This window comes from Trichomycterus rosablanca, chromosome 12 (assembly GCF_030014385.1).
Source record: "Trichomycterus rosablanca isolate fTriRos1 chromosome 12, fTriRos1.hap1, whole genome shotgun sequence".
Lineage (NCBI taxonomy): Eukaryota > Metazoa > Chordata > Actinopteri > Siluriformes > Trichomycteridae > Trichomycterus > Trichomycterus rosablanca.
In genome coordinates this window covers 27,890,754-27,908,593 of record NC_085999.1, presented here as the reverse complement: position 1 = coordinate 27,908,593, position 17,840 = coordinate 27,890,754, and the positions used below count along the sequence as shown (strand labels likewise).

General features: G+C 39.7%; 1 protein-coding gene across 1 annotated transcript in view; it reads right to left on the bottom strand.

Annotated features, from left to right (window-relative positions):
* Positions 1-8,501: 8,501 nt before the first annotated feature.
* cntnap5a (contactin associated protein family member 5a) overlaps positions 8,502-17,840 on the bottom strand; it is a 190,231-nt gene continuing 180,892 nt past the window's right edge. Inside the window, exons 20-24 of the mRNA XM_063005402.1 lie at positions 16,828-16,961; positions 15,236-15,320; positions 13,594-13,800; positions 13,351-13,425; positions 8,502-8,698 (exon numbers count right to left, since the gene is read on the bottom strand). Coding sequence (XP_062861472.1) covers positions 8,502-8,698; positions 13,351-13,425; positions 13,594-13,800; positions 15,236-15,320; positions 16,828-16,961 — 698 coding nt within the window. The remainder of the gene's footprint in view (positions 8,699-13,350; positions 13,426-13,593; positions 13,801-15,235; positions 15,321-16,827; positions 16,962-17,840) is intronic.

Genomic DNA, 17,840 nt, shown 5'->3' with positions numbered 1-17,840 from the left:
TTTGTTGGAACTTAGATTATTACCTTGGTGGTGTATAATTTTTTTCTCATTAGTGGTTATGATTAACCACAGCCTGTGCCTTCTCATTACCTATTAAAATTGGGCAAATCCAACTGTGCCCATGAGTACACAATGGCAGATCTTGATACAAAGTGACAAAGAGAACCTGGGAAAACACAATACATTTATTAAAATTATCATTTCATTTTAATAAAACAAAATGGAACGTTTATTGTAATACAGTGGGACCTCGAAACTTGACGTCCCCTAAACTCAAAATCTTTGCAACTCGATGGCCTTCATTGAGAAATTTGTACCCTTATACTCAATGTTTACCTTAAAATCGTGTTCAGCTTTTTAAAAATGTATTTATTTAATTTCAAATTAACAGTAAACAGCCGCTTTGTTCAGCACTTGACTTAAGCGGTGCGGTAAAACGTCATCAAAGTGTGCATATAAGACAAATCGGCATTTGTGTGTATCTGTGTTTAGCTGGATTTTCCTCCTGTTTCACTTTTAAACTTGTGTTATAGCTTGAGGTGCTGAGAAATTGTAAGAATTAGTTTTTACGAGTCTAAAACGCTTATCATTTAAAAAAAAAAAGGTTAATGTGACTTAATGTACTAAAAGAACAACATAGAAACACTAAACTTCTCTTAATTATTACTGCTCATAAGTTCTTTCCACAATTCCTTGATCGTTTTAATACAGTAAGTATGTTAAGCTTACTGTCATGGTACCAGTGTAAATGAATTGCTTGCTTTACTTGTTGCGCAATCTTAAGCAGCGAATGACTACAACTAAATGTTTTATTTTCTTAAATTACTATCATTGAAGTGTTAAGTGCTTCAATAAGATCTTTTACATCTTTCATCCTAATTTCTATTAGGCTCAAAACAGGACAAGGCCATTCCAGCCATTCAGATGTGGATGTGATCTTGGGTTTTGGATTATTGTCTTGCTGTATAATGCCATTACGCTTTATGTTTAGCTCATGGTCAAATTATTGAAATCCTCAATAACATCGAGTCTTTCACGTTCCAATGCAGTGGATTTATTTTTAGTATTTCTATTTTTTTTTTTTACATATTCTTACAGCCTCTTTAAACTTTATCACTCGGACACATAGTCACTGTCATTTATACATTTGTTTTGTAGAAATATACAAAAAAAAATTTCTTAATGGTGATGATAAAAGGAATACAGAATACAGATATGATTACAATACAACATTGATAAAATCTAGTTAAAAACAAAGACAAAAAAGTAAAGACATAAGTAAAAGTAACAACCACTTTTTGTACTTCACTAACCATAACTATACATTTCATCAGATTTATATTGTCACAGAATAACTTGGGATTAATATCGAATTGATCAAACCTGTACAGGATATTTCTACTATCCAAACACTTTTTTAAATCTCTTAAGTAGAGAAATTAACCGCACCCTAAAAACAGACTGTGAAGAGCCCAAACACAGAATATTGGCCAAACCACACAAGGTTGTGATGGTAATTGTGATGTGTTTGTCACTATCCAGATATTTATATTTAGTTATGAATAAAGCTGTACAAATGGCCCACAGGCTGCTGGGAAAAAACACAGCAGTTTGCACTATGCCCATTTTCGTCACCCTCATCTGGTCCTTCTGTTTGTTAGAGGAAGAACTGGTGCTTTGCATTGTCTTAATGTGTCCACATAGGTAATAAAAGGTTCTACCCCAAGAGAAGGTCAATGTGAATACCGGAAAAATAAAATATAAACAGAACATTTTTATACTCAACTCAAGAAAGGTGTCGTTTACATCTGGAACTTCTGTTGAGATTGTCTCATTAAAATGATTAGTTTCTGAGCTGTTGCTGTCCCTTGTTTGTATTAAGTATGCCATTGAATGCAAGGTTACTGCAGACAGAAGTAAGACCTGATCGAAGATGAACCCAGCAAAAACTATCGCTTTAATGTTCTTCTTAATCCAGATAAAAATCGCATAACGTTGTGGGACAATCTTCAAGTAGTAAAAGACGCTGATCCAGGCACAGGTGGAGAAACTGAAGCAGAAGGTTTGATAGATTACTGCCACACTTACAACCAGAAGTATGAATGGTGGCCTAAGAAAGACGAGGATAACATACATTATGACGTTGAGTTGGTGGCCTGTGGAATTACCTAGCACGACAACTAATAAGAAATGCAACGGTTGACGAATGCTCACTCCCTTAGCTGGCTGGCATAGACAGAAAATGAAGACGATGTTAAGCACGGTAGCGACCGTGCAAATCGGGGTGCAAACGATAGCAAACAGCCAGTTTTCCATGTTAAAGATTTGTTCCATGTTGACTCCAGTGATCTGGTCTTCGATTGTTGTCTTTCTGTTTAACTTTTATCTGTGCACCACAGTCCTTTGCAGTCATATGAGCTTAGAGAAGTGAAATATGGTAATAACACGAAATGGGGCTTGTTTATGCAAAACATCAAGTAAAACATCCGTCATCTGGACCGTCCCAGCTGGACATGGGTTTTGAACAGGGATGTTTGCACAATTGACAAATGACTATGAAGTGGTTTTAGTCCATGTCTTTGTTCATGTAGCCATTATTTCCATTTTTGTAATGTTAATCCCATGCTCAAATATCATATGGATTCTGTTCACCCAAATTTTATTTAATGGCTTTTGTGGTTGTTGTTGCTACTACAGATGTATTTACTTGTCACACCTATGTTGCTATAATAATTATTAATGGTGAAAACTGAGACAGCTATTAGTCCTCCTAAATTTGCTTACGGTCAACTTATCAAATCACTGTACAGCCTAGTGTGGCTTCCATACCCTTTTCTTTTGTATACCTTGTTTGTGGCATGATGTTGATTTTTTTTGTTCACTGCTAATTGGGCACCCTGTGAGGTATAATTTTCTGGTCACTTGTTTATGCGTATGTTTATATACGTACAACAGGTTCTGTTTATATGTATAAAGCTGATGCAGAAATGTGTGTGCACTTGTTGAGGAGGTGTATGTCCTGCTCACTTTTATGTCTAAATATTAAGAACACATTTTTGTGCAAGTAAATAAAAACATGCTTGTTGCTCAGCAGGGTTTTCTAATTCTTTTGGGTTGACTAAAGCCAATGACATCTGTGTGACTATAAAAATGGATCCAGTTTGACTGTGCCCTACAGGGGTGTAACTACCGGGGAGGCAGGTGCACTGGGGCCCATGGCGGGAGGGGGCCCTCCACGACATGAACTCAACCCCCCACCGCCCAATTGGCTGTACTCACCAGGTCGATATCAGTAAATTACAATATTGTAGCGGCGATATGTGAGTGACATTCAGCTCAGCCAATCAGAATGCAGCACCCGGTTTATACATGTGCGTCTGGACGTTCTGCAGTTAGTTTTGTCTATGAGACTCACCGTATGGCCCCAGCATTGAACCCAATAGGTAGTTCGGGTGCTGGAGCTAGGCAGTCTAAAGTGTTGTAACGCTCATTGAAGTCCTGACTAAACAGTTAAAGTGAACTCTACCTTGTCGTGTGCCTTTATTCCCACACCTGCACCAGGCTGGGAAGAGTGAATCTACAATAGGCAAGCAGGTTGGTGTGAATAAATCAACTGTGGGAGCAATTGTAAGAAAATGGAAGACATACAAGACCATTGATAATCTCCCTCGATCTGGGGCCCCACGCAAGATCTCATCCTGTGGGGTCAAAATGATCATGAGAACGGTGAGCAAAAATCCCAGAACTACACAGAGGGACCTGATGAATGACCTGCAGAGAGCTGGGACCAAAGTAACAAAGGGACCATCAGTAACACACTACGCCGAGAGGGACTCAAATCCTGCAGTGCCAGGCGTGTCCCCCTGCTTAAGCCAGTACATGTCCAGGCCCGTCTGAAGTTTGCCAGAGAGCATATGGATGACCCAGAAGAGGATTGGGAGAATATCATGTGGTCAGATGAAACCAAAATGGAACTTTTTGGTAAAAACTCAACTCGTCGTGTTTGGAGGAAGAAGAATGCTGAGTTGCATCCCAAGAACACCATACCTACTGTAAAGCATGGGGGTGGAAACATCATGCTTTGGGGCTGTTTTTCTGCAAAGGGGACAGGACGCCACTGGTGCCCTAGATCGTCTGTACAAACAATTGTTAAAGGGTGGCAAGTGCACTAGACTGCTGTACCGACCTAACACACCCCCACCAAGTAAGAACTTTATATACCCAAAATCCATCCGAGCTATTAATATTTATTAATATATAAAGAAACCTGAATGTCCCAGAGCTATAAATATTAAGACAGCCAAATGCTTCTAAACTATAAAACCATACAAATATTAATGTTGTTTGTTTTTTTATTTATCACAAGATATGATTTTAGAAAAAAAAGTCTTTATTAAACATATATTTATTTACAATATAGCTGTACAGTTATAAAAACAGGCCACCTGAAATAATCAATATCAGTTAAGATAAAAAAATATCCAGAGGGAGTAACATATTAAATTACACTTCTAATAAAAAACACCAAATATTAATTCAACATTCATGTATAAATAACGAAGGTATGGTCTTAAACTAAGGAAAGAGACCGGTAAATATCGTTTTTTTTTTTTACTTTTAAATACATTGTCTAAATAAAATTATCATCATTAAGCGTATAGTTCAGCTGCCCAGAGAATGCACCAGCTAAAAGCACCGCTTTGCAGTACCACTTATGAATTAAATGTAATTTCTGACGACTATAAAAAAATGGTACAAATTGTCTGACTTACTTTTAACAAGTGATTTAATTCTAAATAAAAAAAAAATAATAATAATGGTAAAAATAACAATAAAAGAAAGAATAAAGCAAAAACACTGTTTAAGTAGATCATAAGAACTATACTTAATACATTTTTGGGAAAATTAAAGCAAATAAGCCAACACAATCTATAGGAATTTTATTTGCCATTATTAAATCTAAGGTGTACCTCTTATAATCATGACCCATGTTTACAGAATCACATACATTGGCTTTGCTGAATGTATTGAATTACAGCTGTTGGCTTTGTTAACTGGCCCTGACTTACTTAAAGTTTGTAGGTGTAAAAATGTACAGACTTTGATCAGCCATAACATTAAAACCACCTCCTTGTTTCTACACTCACTGTCCATTTTATCAGCTCCACTTACCATAAAGAAGCACTTTGTAGTTCTACAATTACTGACTGTAGCCCATCTGTTTCTCTGCATGCTTTGTTAGCCCCCTTTCATGCTGTTCTTTAGTGGTCAGTACTCTCCCAGGACCACCACAGAGCAGGTATTATTTGGGTGGTGGATCATTCTCAGCACTGCAGTGACAATGACATGGTGGTGGTGTGTTAGTGTGTAGTCCTGTGGGGGTCCCGACCATTGAAGAACAGGGTGAAAGCAGGCTAAAAAGGTATGTAGAGAAACATATGGACTACAGTCAGTAATTGTAGAACTACAAAGTGTTTCTATGTGGTAAGTGGAGCTGATAAAGAGTAAAGAGTGAGTGTAGAAACAAGGAAATGGTTTTGATGTTATGGCTGATCAGTGTATAACTCATGTCAACATCTGTAAGCAAATAGATTCATACTGAGGCAGGGAAATATAGAATTAAAATTAAATATTGGATCATTGTAATATTTAGGACTAATATTTAGTACAGTTACATTATTTTGCGACTTGACGTAAATACATTTTCAACCGTGTTGTGTTTGATTAGCGTAATTGTTCATATTATTAACTATTTTCTGTATCTAAATAAGCCGAAACTGTTAAAATGCCTATTTATTGTCATCAGCATCAGCATTTTTTTAATAAACAAAAGCTTAAATAACTGCATCCTGCCTGCATTTTCACATTTTAATCCCAGTTCTGCCCACTAGTACATATTATAATTATAATATTACAAATATGGATTACTTATTGACTCCACATTTTACTAAGGACCAAAATTTTGAGTCTGGTTTAAAGATTTTTCTTTTCCTCATCCACACTTTTAATCCCTTTATGCTGTCATAATGATTTAAATTAACATTGCACAAGCACAGTGTGCATGCAACTTTAGTCCTACTTTCACCTTGACTGGCTGCAAGCAAAACAGTAATTATGAATACAATAAAAAGACACGTCCAGCCGAGGCTTTTATTACAAAAGTTTTCCTAAATTGATGCACCATTCTTGGCTCCTTCAGCTGCATAAAAGCCATTTCCTATAAAATGCTGATTTTTCTTGGTTATTTAATATAATCACCTCCAAGAAAACTAATTCACATGTTTTATTTTTTTTACTTATTTTGCATGGTTGCCATGTACACAATTCATATAAGGAATGAATTGCTTTAGTATTTTATAATGGGGATCTTGGTACATCAGGGCCCTTAGATAAGCAGTGTTTTATCAGACAATATTAAAAGTCAACAGTCTTTGACATGATGTTTGTCATTGTGACAAAACAGTTTCTTAAAATTAAAAGAACATATAATTATATATGTATAATACAACCCCAAAAATGCACATAAAATAAAAATGCAGTGTTCCTTACATTTACTTTGACTTTTATTTGATTGCAGACAGTTTGAACCCAAGATATTTAATGTTTTGTCTGCTCAACTTCTTTTTATTTGTTAATATACCTCCTGCATTTCAGGCCTGCAACACATTCCAAAAAAAAGTTGGGACGGGGGCAATTTAAGGCTAGTAATAAGGTGAAAAAACTAAATAATGATGTGATTTCAAACAGGTGATGTCAACAGGTGATTGTAATAATGGTTTGGTACAAAAGCAGCATCCAAGAAAGGCTTTGATGAGCAAAGATGATCAGAGAATCTCCAGTTTGTCAACAAATACATGAGAAAATGATTAAAATGTTTAAAAACAATGTACCTCAACGAAAGATTGGAAGGGATTTGCATATTTCTCCCTCTACAGTGCATAATATCATTAAACCACTCAAGGAATCGGGAGTAATTTCAGTGCGTAAAGGCCAAGGGTGCAAACTTAAGCTGAATGCCTGTGATCTTTGATCCCTCAGACGGCACTACATCAAGAACCGCCACTCAACAATAGCTGACATAACCACACAGGCAAGGGATTACCTTGGCAAACCTTTGTCAAGCACATGCACAAATGCCACTTAAAACTTTACTGTGCAAAAAAGAAGCCTTATGTTAACCATGTCCAGAAGCGGCGTCGACTTCTCTGGCACGGAGGCATCTAGGATGGACCAGCACACAGTGGAAGCGTGTATTGTGGTCAGATGAATCAGCATTCCAGGTCTGTTTTGAAAAAAATGGACACCGTGTGGTCCGGACCAAAGGCTAAAAGGACGAAAAGGAACATCCAGACCGAAACACCAAATCACTTGGTATCCTCAGTGCTAAAACATCTTTTAAGTGTGGTGAAAAAGTATGACTGTCCCAACTTTTTTTTAATGTGTTGCTAGTCTAAAATGCAGGAATGGAGGTTTATTAATAAATGAAATGAAGTTGAGCAGATAACACATGAAATATCTCAGGTTCATCCTGTCTGCAATGAAATAAAAGCCAAAGTAAATGTAAGAAACTCTGTCTTTTTCTTATTATTTGCATTTTCCATGCTGTCCCAACTTTTTCTGATTTGGAGTTGTATATATGATTCGTATTTCACAGACGTCAGGCAAAAAATCTAGATATTTACTGCATTCAAAAAGTCTACACACCCTTATTTAAATCAGTGTCTCCTCCTTAACAATACAGTACCAGTTTGGTAGAGCACCTGACAATGCTGCCACCACTGAGACTCGAACTCTGACTCTGAGTCTCAGTGGTGGGCTCAGTGGGCTAGTACATTGCTGCACCACTCAAGCTCCCCTCAGTAAGGGTGTTTAGACTTTTTTTATATTTACTTGTGCCCACAACTTTTCAATTGATCACAAAGCTTATTGATAGACTTGGGGTCATAGCTCTGGAGTCCTTCAAGTTGGAAATATATCATTTATATAATCGATTTTATACACCTAAGAATAATCTAAAAGTGAATATTGACTCCTGCCAGCTTTCACTTATGATGTTTAATCTTATATATGTGCTGGCGGACTCATTTAAAGTAGTTTGGGAGAAAATATAATATGAGCATGAGTGGATTGTTGAACACCTCGTGCAGTAGATACTCATCCCGTCCAGCTATTTTGAATTCATGGATCAAAGCATAAGCCCAGAATTAATAAACCGAGCTGCAGACTTGTTTTTGGATCCTCACAGAGAAATATTGTCAAAGAATTGCAGGGACTCTCTTGGTAACACCATCACCATACATCACCAACCAGACCTCTGGGCCAGCAGGTTGGGCATCTACTAGCTACTACCTACCTAGATCCAAAGATCCCTACAGTTTCCAAAACCAGCAGCGAAGGATCTCGTCCACCCAGCCCTTGCTATATGAGGTCCGCACTACATGCGTGCAGAAGGACTAAAACTCAAGCAGGAACGACTGACCGCTACAGGCTTTGCGTGTCCATCAGATGTAGTACTCCTTCATACTGTCTCGTATAGTCTGGTTCAGGTGCAGTTCCGCCCTGTAGGCAGCTTCGAGGCTGCGTCTTTGCTCTTTTTCCTGAATGCTAGCCGTTCTTCGGTCCTGTCTGTGCTGGTACAGGAAGCGTGCCATCACGGCCACCATGCACATTATTACAAAAACGACAGCTGTGACCACACCTGAAAAATAAATGACACATTAGATTAACTTCACATAATTATGCAGGGAAAGACAAAAACACAGACACACAAGGCTATATATATAAGCCAGTATAAGCCAGTATATCTAGCCCTATATATTATCTTTGTTGGCTACATGACATGGAATATGTACATTAAAAAAGAGTACATTAACATTTACAGCATTAAGCAAATGCTTTTATCCAAAGCCACTTACAGTACTGTGACAGCTTATTGTCTACGCAATTGAGGGTTGAGGGCCTTGCAGTTGAGGGCCCAACAGCGGCAACCAGGCAGTTGTGGGGCTTGAACCAGCAATCTTTTGATTGCTAGTTCAGTACCTTAACCACTAGGCTACAACTGCCCCTAGAAGAATGGGATTTCTCATATATACATATACAGGTGTACATTACAATTCTTTTTTTCGCAAGGTCAGCCATTGCACAGCATCTCTGGAGCTGAGAGGATTTAGGGACTTCCTCTAGGGCCCAACAGTGGCTGCATAGCTGGGATTAGAACTCTCAACCTTTGAATTTGCTGAACCCAGTAGGCCAGTATAATGTGTACAAGAGAAGCAAATTAAGAAAATAATACATATACAGTGTATCACAAAAGTGAGTACACCCCTCACATTTCTGCAAATATTTTATTATATCTTTTAATGGGACAACACTATAGAAATAAAACTTGGATATAACTTAGAGTAGTCAGTGTACAACTTGTATAGCAGTGTAGATTTACTGTCTTCTGAAAATAACTCAACACACAGCCATTAATGTCTAAATGGCTGGCAACATAAGTGAGTACACCCCACAGTGAACATGTCCAAATTGTGCCCAAAGTGTCAATATTTTGTGTGACCACCATTATTATCCAGCACTGCCTTAACCCTCCTGGGCATGGAATTCACCAGAGCTGCACAGGTTGCTACTGGAATCCTCTTCCACTCCTCCATGATGACATCACGGAGCTGGTGGATGTTAGACACCTTGAACTCCTCCACCTTCCACTTGAGGATGCGCCACAGGTGCTCAATTGGGTTTAGTCCATCACCTTTACCTTCAGCTTCCTCAGCAAGGTGTGTTTGGGGTCGTTATCCTGTTGGAAAACTGCCATGAGGCCCAGTTTTCGAAGGGAGGGGATCATGCTCTGTTTCAGAATGTCACAGTACATGTTGGAATTCATGTTTCCCTCAATGAACCGCAGCTCCCCAGTGCCAGCAACACTCATGCAGCCCAAGACCATGATGCTACCACCACCATGCTTGACTGTAGGCAAGATACAGTTGTCTTGGTACTTCTCACCAGGGCGCCGCCACACATGCTGGACACCATCTGAGCCAAACAAGTTTATCTTGGTCTCGTCAGACCACAGGGCATTCCCGTAATCCATGTTCTTTGACTGCTTGTTTTCAGCAAACTGTTTGCTGGCTTTCTTGTGCGGCAGCTTCCTTCTGGGATGACGACCATGCAGACCGAGTTGATGCAGTGTGCGGCGTTTGGTCTGAGCACTGACAGGCTGACCTCCCACGTCTTCAACCTCTGCAGCAATGCTGGCAGCACTCATGTGTCTATTTTTTGAAGCCAACCTCTGGATATGACGCCGAACACGTGGACTCAACTTCTTTGGTCGACCCTGGCGAAGCCTGTTCCGAGTGGAACCTGTCCTGGAAAACCGCTGTATGACCTTGGCCACCATGCTGTAGCTCAGTTTCAGGGTGTTAGCAATCTTCTTATAGCCCAGGCCATCTTTGTGGAGAGCAACAATTCTATTTCTCACATCCTCAGAGAGTTCTTTGCCATGAGGTGCCATGTTGAATATCCAGTGGCCAGTATGAGAGAATTGTACCCAAAACACCAAATTTAACAGCCCTGCTCCCCATTTACACCTGGGACCTTGACACATGACACCAGGGAGGGACAACGACACATTTGGGCACAATTTGGACATGTTCACTGTGGGGTGTACTCACTTATGTTGCCAGCTATTTAGACATTAATGGTTGTGTGTTGAGTTATTTTCAGAAGACAGTAAATCTACACTGCTATACAAGTTGTACACTGACTACTCTAAGTTATATCCAAGTTTCATGTCTATAGTGTTGTCCCATGAAAAGATATAATGAAATATTTGCAGAAATGTGATGGGTGTACTCACTTTTGTGATACACTGTATATATATACTGTAAATGTTAGGTCATTGTATATGGCATATTGACTCCAAAATCACTTTACTAAGATTCAAAATAAATAAATAAATACACACATACATACTTGAATACATAAATAACTTCACGGATTTGAGTGTGTTTAACTCAATTTCAGTTGTGGGGTGTTCCCGGTCTGCAGTGGTCAGTATCTATCAAAAGTGGTTCAAGGAAAGGAACAGTGGTAAACCAACGACAGGGTCATGGGCGGCCAAGGCTCATCGATGCACGTGGGGAGCGAAGGCTGGCGCATGTGGACCGATCCAACAGACGAGCTACTGTAGCTCAAATTGCTGAAGAAGTTAATGCTGGTTCTGACAGAATGGTGTTCCACAATATTAGGAAGGTGGTTATAATGTTATGCATATATACAGTGTATCACAAAAGTGAGTACACCCCTCACATTTCTGCAAATATTTTATTATATATTTTCATGGGACAACACTATAGAAATAAAACTTGGATATAACTTAGAGTAGTCAGTGTACAGCTTGTATAGCAGTGTAGATTTACTGTCTTCTGAAAATAACTCAACACACAGCCATTAATGTCTAAATGGCTGGCAACATAAGTGAGTACACCCCACAGTGAACATGTCCAAATTGTGCCCAAAGTGTCAATATTTTGTGTGACCACCATTATTATCCAGCACTGCCTTAATCCTCCTGGGCATGGAATTCACCAGAGCTGCACAGGTTGCTACTGGAATCCTCTTCCACTCCTCCATGATGACATTACGGAGCTGGTGGATGTTAGACACCTTGAACTCCTCCACCTTCCACTTGAGGATGCGCCACAGGTGCTCAATTGGGTTTAGTCCATCACCTTTACCTTCAGCTTCCTCAGCAAGGCAGTTGTCATCTTGGAGGTTGTGTTTGAGGTCGTTATCCTGTTGGAAAACTGCCATGAGGCCCAGTTTTCGAAGGGAGGGGATCATGCTCTGTTTCAGAATGTCACAGTACATGTTGGAATTCATATTTCCCTCTGAACTGCAGCTCCCCAGTGCCAGCAACACTCATGCAGCCCAAGACCATGATGCTACCACCACCATGCTTGACTGTAGGCAAGATACAGTTGTCTTGGTACTTCTCACCAGGGCGCCGCCACACATGCTGGACACCATCTGAGCCAAACAAGTTTATCTTGGTCTTGTCAGACCACAGGGCATTCCAGTAATCCATGTTCTTGGACTGCTTGTCTTCAGCAAACTGTTTGCGGGCTTTCTTGTGCGTCAGCTTCCTTCTGGGATGACGACCGTGCAGACCGAGTTGATGCAGTGTGCGGCGTTTGGTCTGAGCACTGACAGGCTGACCTCCCACGTCTTCAACCTCTGCAGCAATGCTGGCAGCACTCATGTGTCTATTTTTTAAAGCCAACCTCTGGATATGACGCCGAACACGTGGACTCAACTTCTTTGGTCGATCCTGGCGAAGCCTGTTCCGAGTGGAACCTGTCCTGGAAAACCGCTGTATGACCTTGGCCACCATGCTGTAGCTCAGTTTCAGGGTGTTAGCAATCTTCTTATAGCCCAGGCCATCTTTGTGGAGAGCAACAATTCTATTTCTCACATCCTCAGAGAGTTCTTTGCCATGAGGTGCCATGTTGAATATCCAGTGGCCAGTATGAGAGAATTGTACCCAAAACACCAAATTTAACAGCCCTGCTCCCCATTTACACCTGGGACCTTGACACATGACACCAGGGAGGGACAACGACACATTTGGGCACAATTTGGACATGTTCACTGTGGGGTGTACTCACTTATGTTGCCAGCTATTTAGACATTAATGGCTGTGTGTTGAGTTATTTTCAGAAGACAGTAAATCTACACTGCTATACAAGCTGTACACTGACTACTCTAAGTTATATCCAAGTTTCATGTCTATAGTGTTGTCCCATGAAAAGATATAATGAAATATTTGCAGAAATGTGAGGGGTGTACTCACTTTTGTGATACACTGTATATATATATATATTATCTGCTCTTATAAATTGTATTATCTGAAACAGCTAAGCTAAGCAGTGCAACACCTGCTTAGAGTTTCAAAGTTAAACATTGTTGGTCTTTGCTCAACTTTTTCCTCTTTGCTGACTCCGCCCATTTTGCATCTCCAAAATTTGCTCCGCCTCCTGTTGCCAGAAATTTCCAACTTAAATTGCAAATAGATCACAGCTGATTCCTTTTTCATGTCCATAGGGTTACCATGAAGTAGCTGAGCTTCAGGTCTCTTGATGCTTTCTAGGGGGGTATTTTATTTCCACACTCCCTTACCAGTATGCACAGCAGATTAAACATGATCAATATAGCCATTACACATTTCAGAAATAGAAGCGGCTGAAGGAAAAGCTGAGTGCCAGAGGACCTGTAGCATAGCTGCTGCTCATTTCACACTCCACTAGCTTCTACAAATGGTGCAGTAAAGTAGATTGGGGTAATATAACGCACCTCCAATTACCGCCGAATCTCTTTGGGTGTCGTCTTCACCGTGCTTGTTATCTTTACCCACTTCCTCCCCATTGTCTGAATGAGAGAGAGAGAGAAAACATTTATCAGAGTGTACACACGAGCTTTTCCCCAGTCAGACATTTAGAAATCATCCAACAGTTTGGTGTTTTATTACACTCTGGGAGCTGAGATTACAGCCAAACCTCGACTAAAATATAATATGTGCTTTATCTGAAAACTTACCCGAACGGGATTTGGAGGTTGATGAATCAGCCAGAGCTCCACAGTTAGACTCCAGCAAAGGGCCTCGTATGCTGACCAAGGAGCTCCCACGGTTAAGCAGTGCGGCTTTTAGTGGAGCTATGTGATTGTACTGAACTGACGAAAAGCAGCCGATGAAACCTTTAGATCCTGCTTGGGAAACGTCCTCGTCCAGTGCATCACTACCTGCTAAGATTAAAAAAAAAATGTTTATGTTACTATGGGAACTGGGTTTCTGGGTTTGGTCCTTGTCTTTAATCACTATTTGTAAAATACAGTAGTTTACATGTTCTTTCTATGTCCCAGTGGGCTTCCTTAGGTCCTTTAGCTTACTCCAGTCCCCCAGAAACATACAGCAGATGGTTAGCTGACTGTTAATGAGTGAGAATATGGGTGTGTGTGATGCCCTAGAATTTATTGGTGACCTTTCCATGGTGTAGCCCTGCTTTGCTTGAAGGCCAGGATGAAATAATTTGTAAGAATGTTTAGTCCATTTTAGTCTAAAGATTTTTTTTACTGTCTGGATATCAGAATAATTTAGATTTCCCCTCAAGACTAAAGAAATGTGCAAATGTATTCTTTCTAAGGTCTCTGATTTAACCTCACTGTGTCTAAGTGTAAACAACATTCCAAACCCTACAAAAATTTGAGTAGATATTGAAGGTCTTCTGCCAAAAAGATTTTATTTTTATTTTTATTGGGTTTAGAACATAAATCATATTTATTCAAAGTGAATGATCAGTCAAAGCTTTTTAACTGCATTTTAACCTCGTAGCCTAGCGGTTAAGGTACTGGACTAGTAATTGACAGGTTGATGGTTCAAGCCCCACCACGACCAGGTTGCCACTGTTGGGCCCTTGAGCAATGCCCTTAATGCCCTTACATTTGTTATCTACAAACCCCATTTCAGAAACATTTGGGACATTTAATCTATGACCTTTATTTAATTTCCAATCTTTGACTTACAAACTGGTTCCACATTGGCATAGAAGTTAGACAAGACTACATTCTGCCACTATTTTTGTTTAACATGTACACTAAAGATATAACGAAAGAAACAGGAAGATGACTGAGGATTCAAGACTGCTGGAAGATCAATAACATCAATGGAGATGACACAACACTCATAGGAAAATCAGGAAGGCCTGAATGCCATAACAAGGACAGTTAAGGAATAGACTATAAGGATAGGAACTCTAGCAAAAAGATCTTCATTCACTATGGTCTTCTATGTGGTTCTTCATGGATGTAAAATCTGTACAATAAAAAGCAGGACAGGAAGAATAGCAATGATTTTGATCCTTGGTGCTGGCTTAGAGTTTTGAGAGTAATTTGGACGGCAAAGAAGACAAATCACTGGATTCCTGACCAAATAAAACATAATCTCTCACTTGAAGCCCAGATAACCGGCTATCAACAATATGGATGGATACAATCAAAAGAACAATGAATGAGCCATTAACACACCTACATAAATAAATGGAAAAGCATTATTCATAGAGTAGCCAGGAGTCAGAAATGACATTGACGGCTTCATTCTCGTAATAACACACACTCTACCATGACAATACAGGAAAGACATTAAGCGCATCTGAAAACCAAAGAGATTTTGTTTATATATTACCTGTAACCTTTCCGAGGGTTAGTGACCTCATGGAGTTAAAGTCAGAGTCATGTGAGAGGGTGTATTTCTTACTGTCCTGATCCACCTGTTAAAAAGATTCAGGCAAACAAACAAACAAAAAGCATTTAGATTTAAGCAGGGATTTCTCTATGTCTTTATATTTCTATATTTTATGTAGTCAAAAGTAAGTAGGCACCTGACCATAACCATTCTGAAACAACAGGCACTAATATGATGTTGCAAGACCCCTTTGTGGCCATAACAGCACCCACTCTTTTTTCAGTTTGTGATTATTTGATAACAAACTAAATACTTGTAAAATCAGTCACTGATTTTGGTAAAAAGGTTTGCCTTGCAGTTGACGCAAAAAATCCATTGGGTTGTCGTCACATCTCTGTGCAGGTCACTGTCCCTACACACCAAGCCATGTCTTTATGGACCTTGTTTTGTGTACAGTCCTGCTGAAACAGCAAAGGACATTCCCAAACTTGTTGTCATGAACGTATTAATAGTGGTATCCACATACATTTGGCTATATTAAGTATTCAACCTAAGAATTATTGGCACTTTTGATAAAGACGGGTAAAAAGGCCATTAAAATATGTCATATGTTTTATTAGCTTATAATGAATCTTGTTTTGAAAATCTGACCTATAATTACTGCACATAATTAAAAAAAAGCTAAAATGAAGACCCTGATTAAAATATTTGACCCCTCTTGACATCTGTTGAAAATTCCTCTGTTACACCACCTGTAACTCTTAAAATGAAGAGGTCATTGGCTGCTATTGCAGGCAGTTTGGTCTAAGACCATATCCAAGGTCTTAAACCAAACAGACTTTTATTAAAGTGGTGCAATTTTCAAGCATGTAGACTGATGAGACTGTGGTGGTACTTTTCTACTTTTATATTAAGTGCTATGTTTGGGTTTAAGATTGTGTTTATACATGTAGTTTGGTTCCCTTGGTCTGAACCAAACAAGAAAATGATAGATATATTTAAAACCTGGTTTGCTTAGCGTTTACACTCTCAAATGTTATTATATAAAAAACATGTATGTCATATATTTTGATATTTTGAAAGGCAGTCATCTAAACAATGCCTGATGCTGAATTTAATGCACAGTAAGATGTGGTAAAATGATAAAGGGAGTCAAAACAGTGACCGAAAATCATCCACTGCACATTTAGTGTTACATCTTGTGACATCACAAACTGTTTGGTTTGTTTAGATGCATTTGATTAATTTGATTGTGTTTCTATCTGAAATGAATCGCAACAGAATTTGTTTAGAAATGGACCAAGCCGAACCCGCGTAGATGATCTCGGTCCACTTATTTGGTGCACACCAACGTTTACTGTCACAAATCAGACTTAAAGTGCAATCACACCAGGGTGTATTTTAATCAAACAAAGCTGACAAGTATACACACACCCTTAAACATCATCCCCATTCCCATCTGTGTAACATGGTGGTAACAGCATGATGATGCTATTTGCATCAGAGATTGGCAGTCTGAAAGGTTCAATAAATCAAGACACACTGTATTGTGTTCATTTGTTTAAACGGTCACCGAGTGTATTAGAACTGACCTGCACATACACATCCTTGCCCTCTCTGTGAAGTCGGAGTCGATGAAGTTTCCCATCGGCTAGATTGGTGAGCACAGGGCTGAACACACTGGGCCTTCGCTCCTTATGTAGCTGGTACCAAATCTGCAAACTCCCTAAAGGAAAAAAAATTGATATAATTTATTATCATTTGTGTATACGTATATATATACAGTATATATACAGTGTATCACAAAAGTGAGTACACCCCTCACATTTCTGCAAATATTTTATTATATCTTTTCATGGGACAACACTATAGAACTAAAACTTGGACAGTGAACATGTCCAAATTGTGCCCAAAGTGTCAATATTTTGTGTGACCACCATTATTATCCAGCACTGCCTTAACCCTCCTGGGCATGGAATTCACCAGAGCTGCACAGGTTGCTACTGGAATCCTCTTCCACTCCTCCATGATGACATCACGGAGCTGGTGGATGTTAGACACCTTGAACTCCTCCACCTTCCACTTGAGGATGCGCCACAGGTGCTCAATTGGGTTTAGTCCATCACCTTTACCTTCAGCTTCCTCAGCAAGGCAGTTGTCATCTTGGAGGTTGTGTTTGGGGTCGTTATCCTGTTGGAAAACTGCCATGAGGCCCAGTTTTCGAAGGGAGGGGATCATGCTCTGTTTCAGAATGTCACAGTACATGTTGGAATTCATGTTTCCCTCAATGAACTGCAGCTCCCCAGTGCCAGCAACACTCATGCAGCCCAAGACCATGATGCTACCACCACCATGCTTGACTGTAGGCAAGATACAGTTGTCTTGGTACTTCTCACCAGGATGCCGCCACACATGCTGGACACCATCTGAGCCAAACAAGTTTATCTTGGTCTCGTCAGACCACAGGGCATTCCAGTAATCCATGTTCTTGGACTGCTTGTCTTCAGCAAACTGTTTGCGGGCTTTCTTGTGCGTCAGCTTCCTTCTGGGATGACGACCATGCAGACCGAGTTGATGCAGTGTGCGGCGTATGGTCTGAGCACTG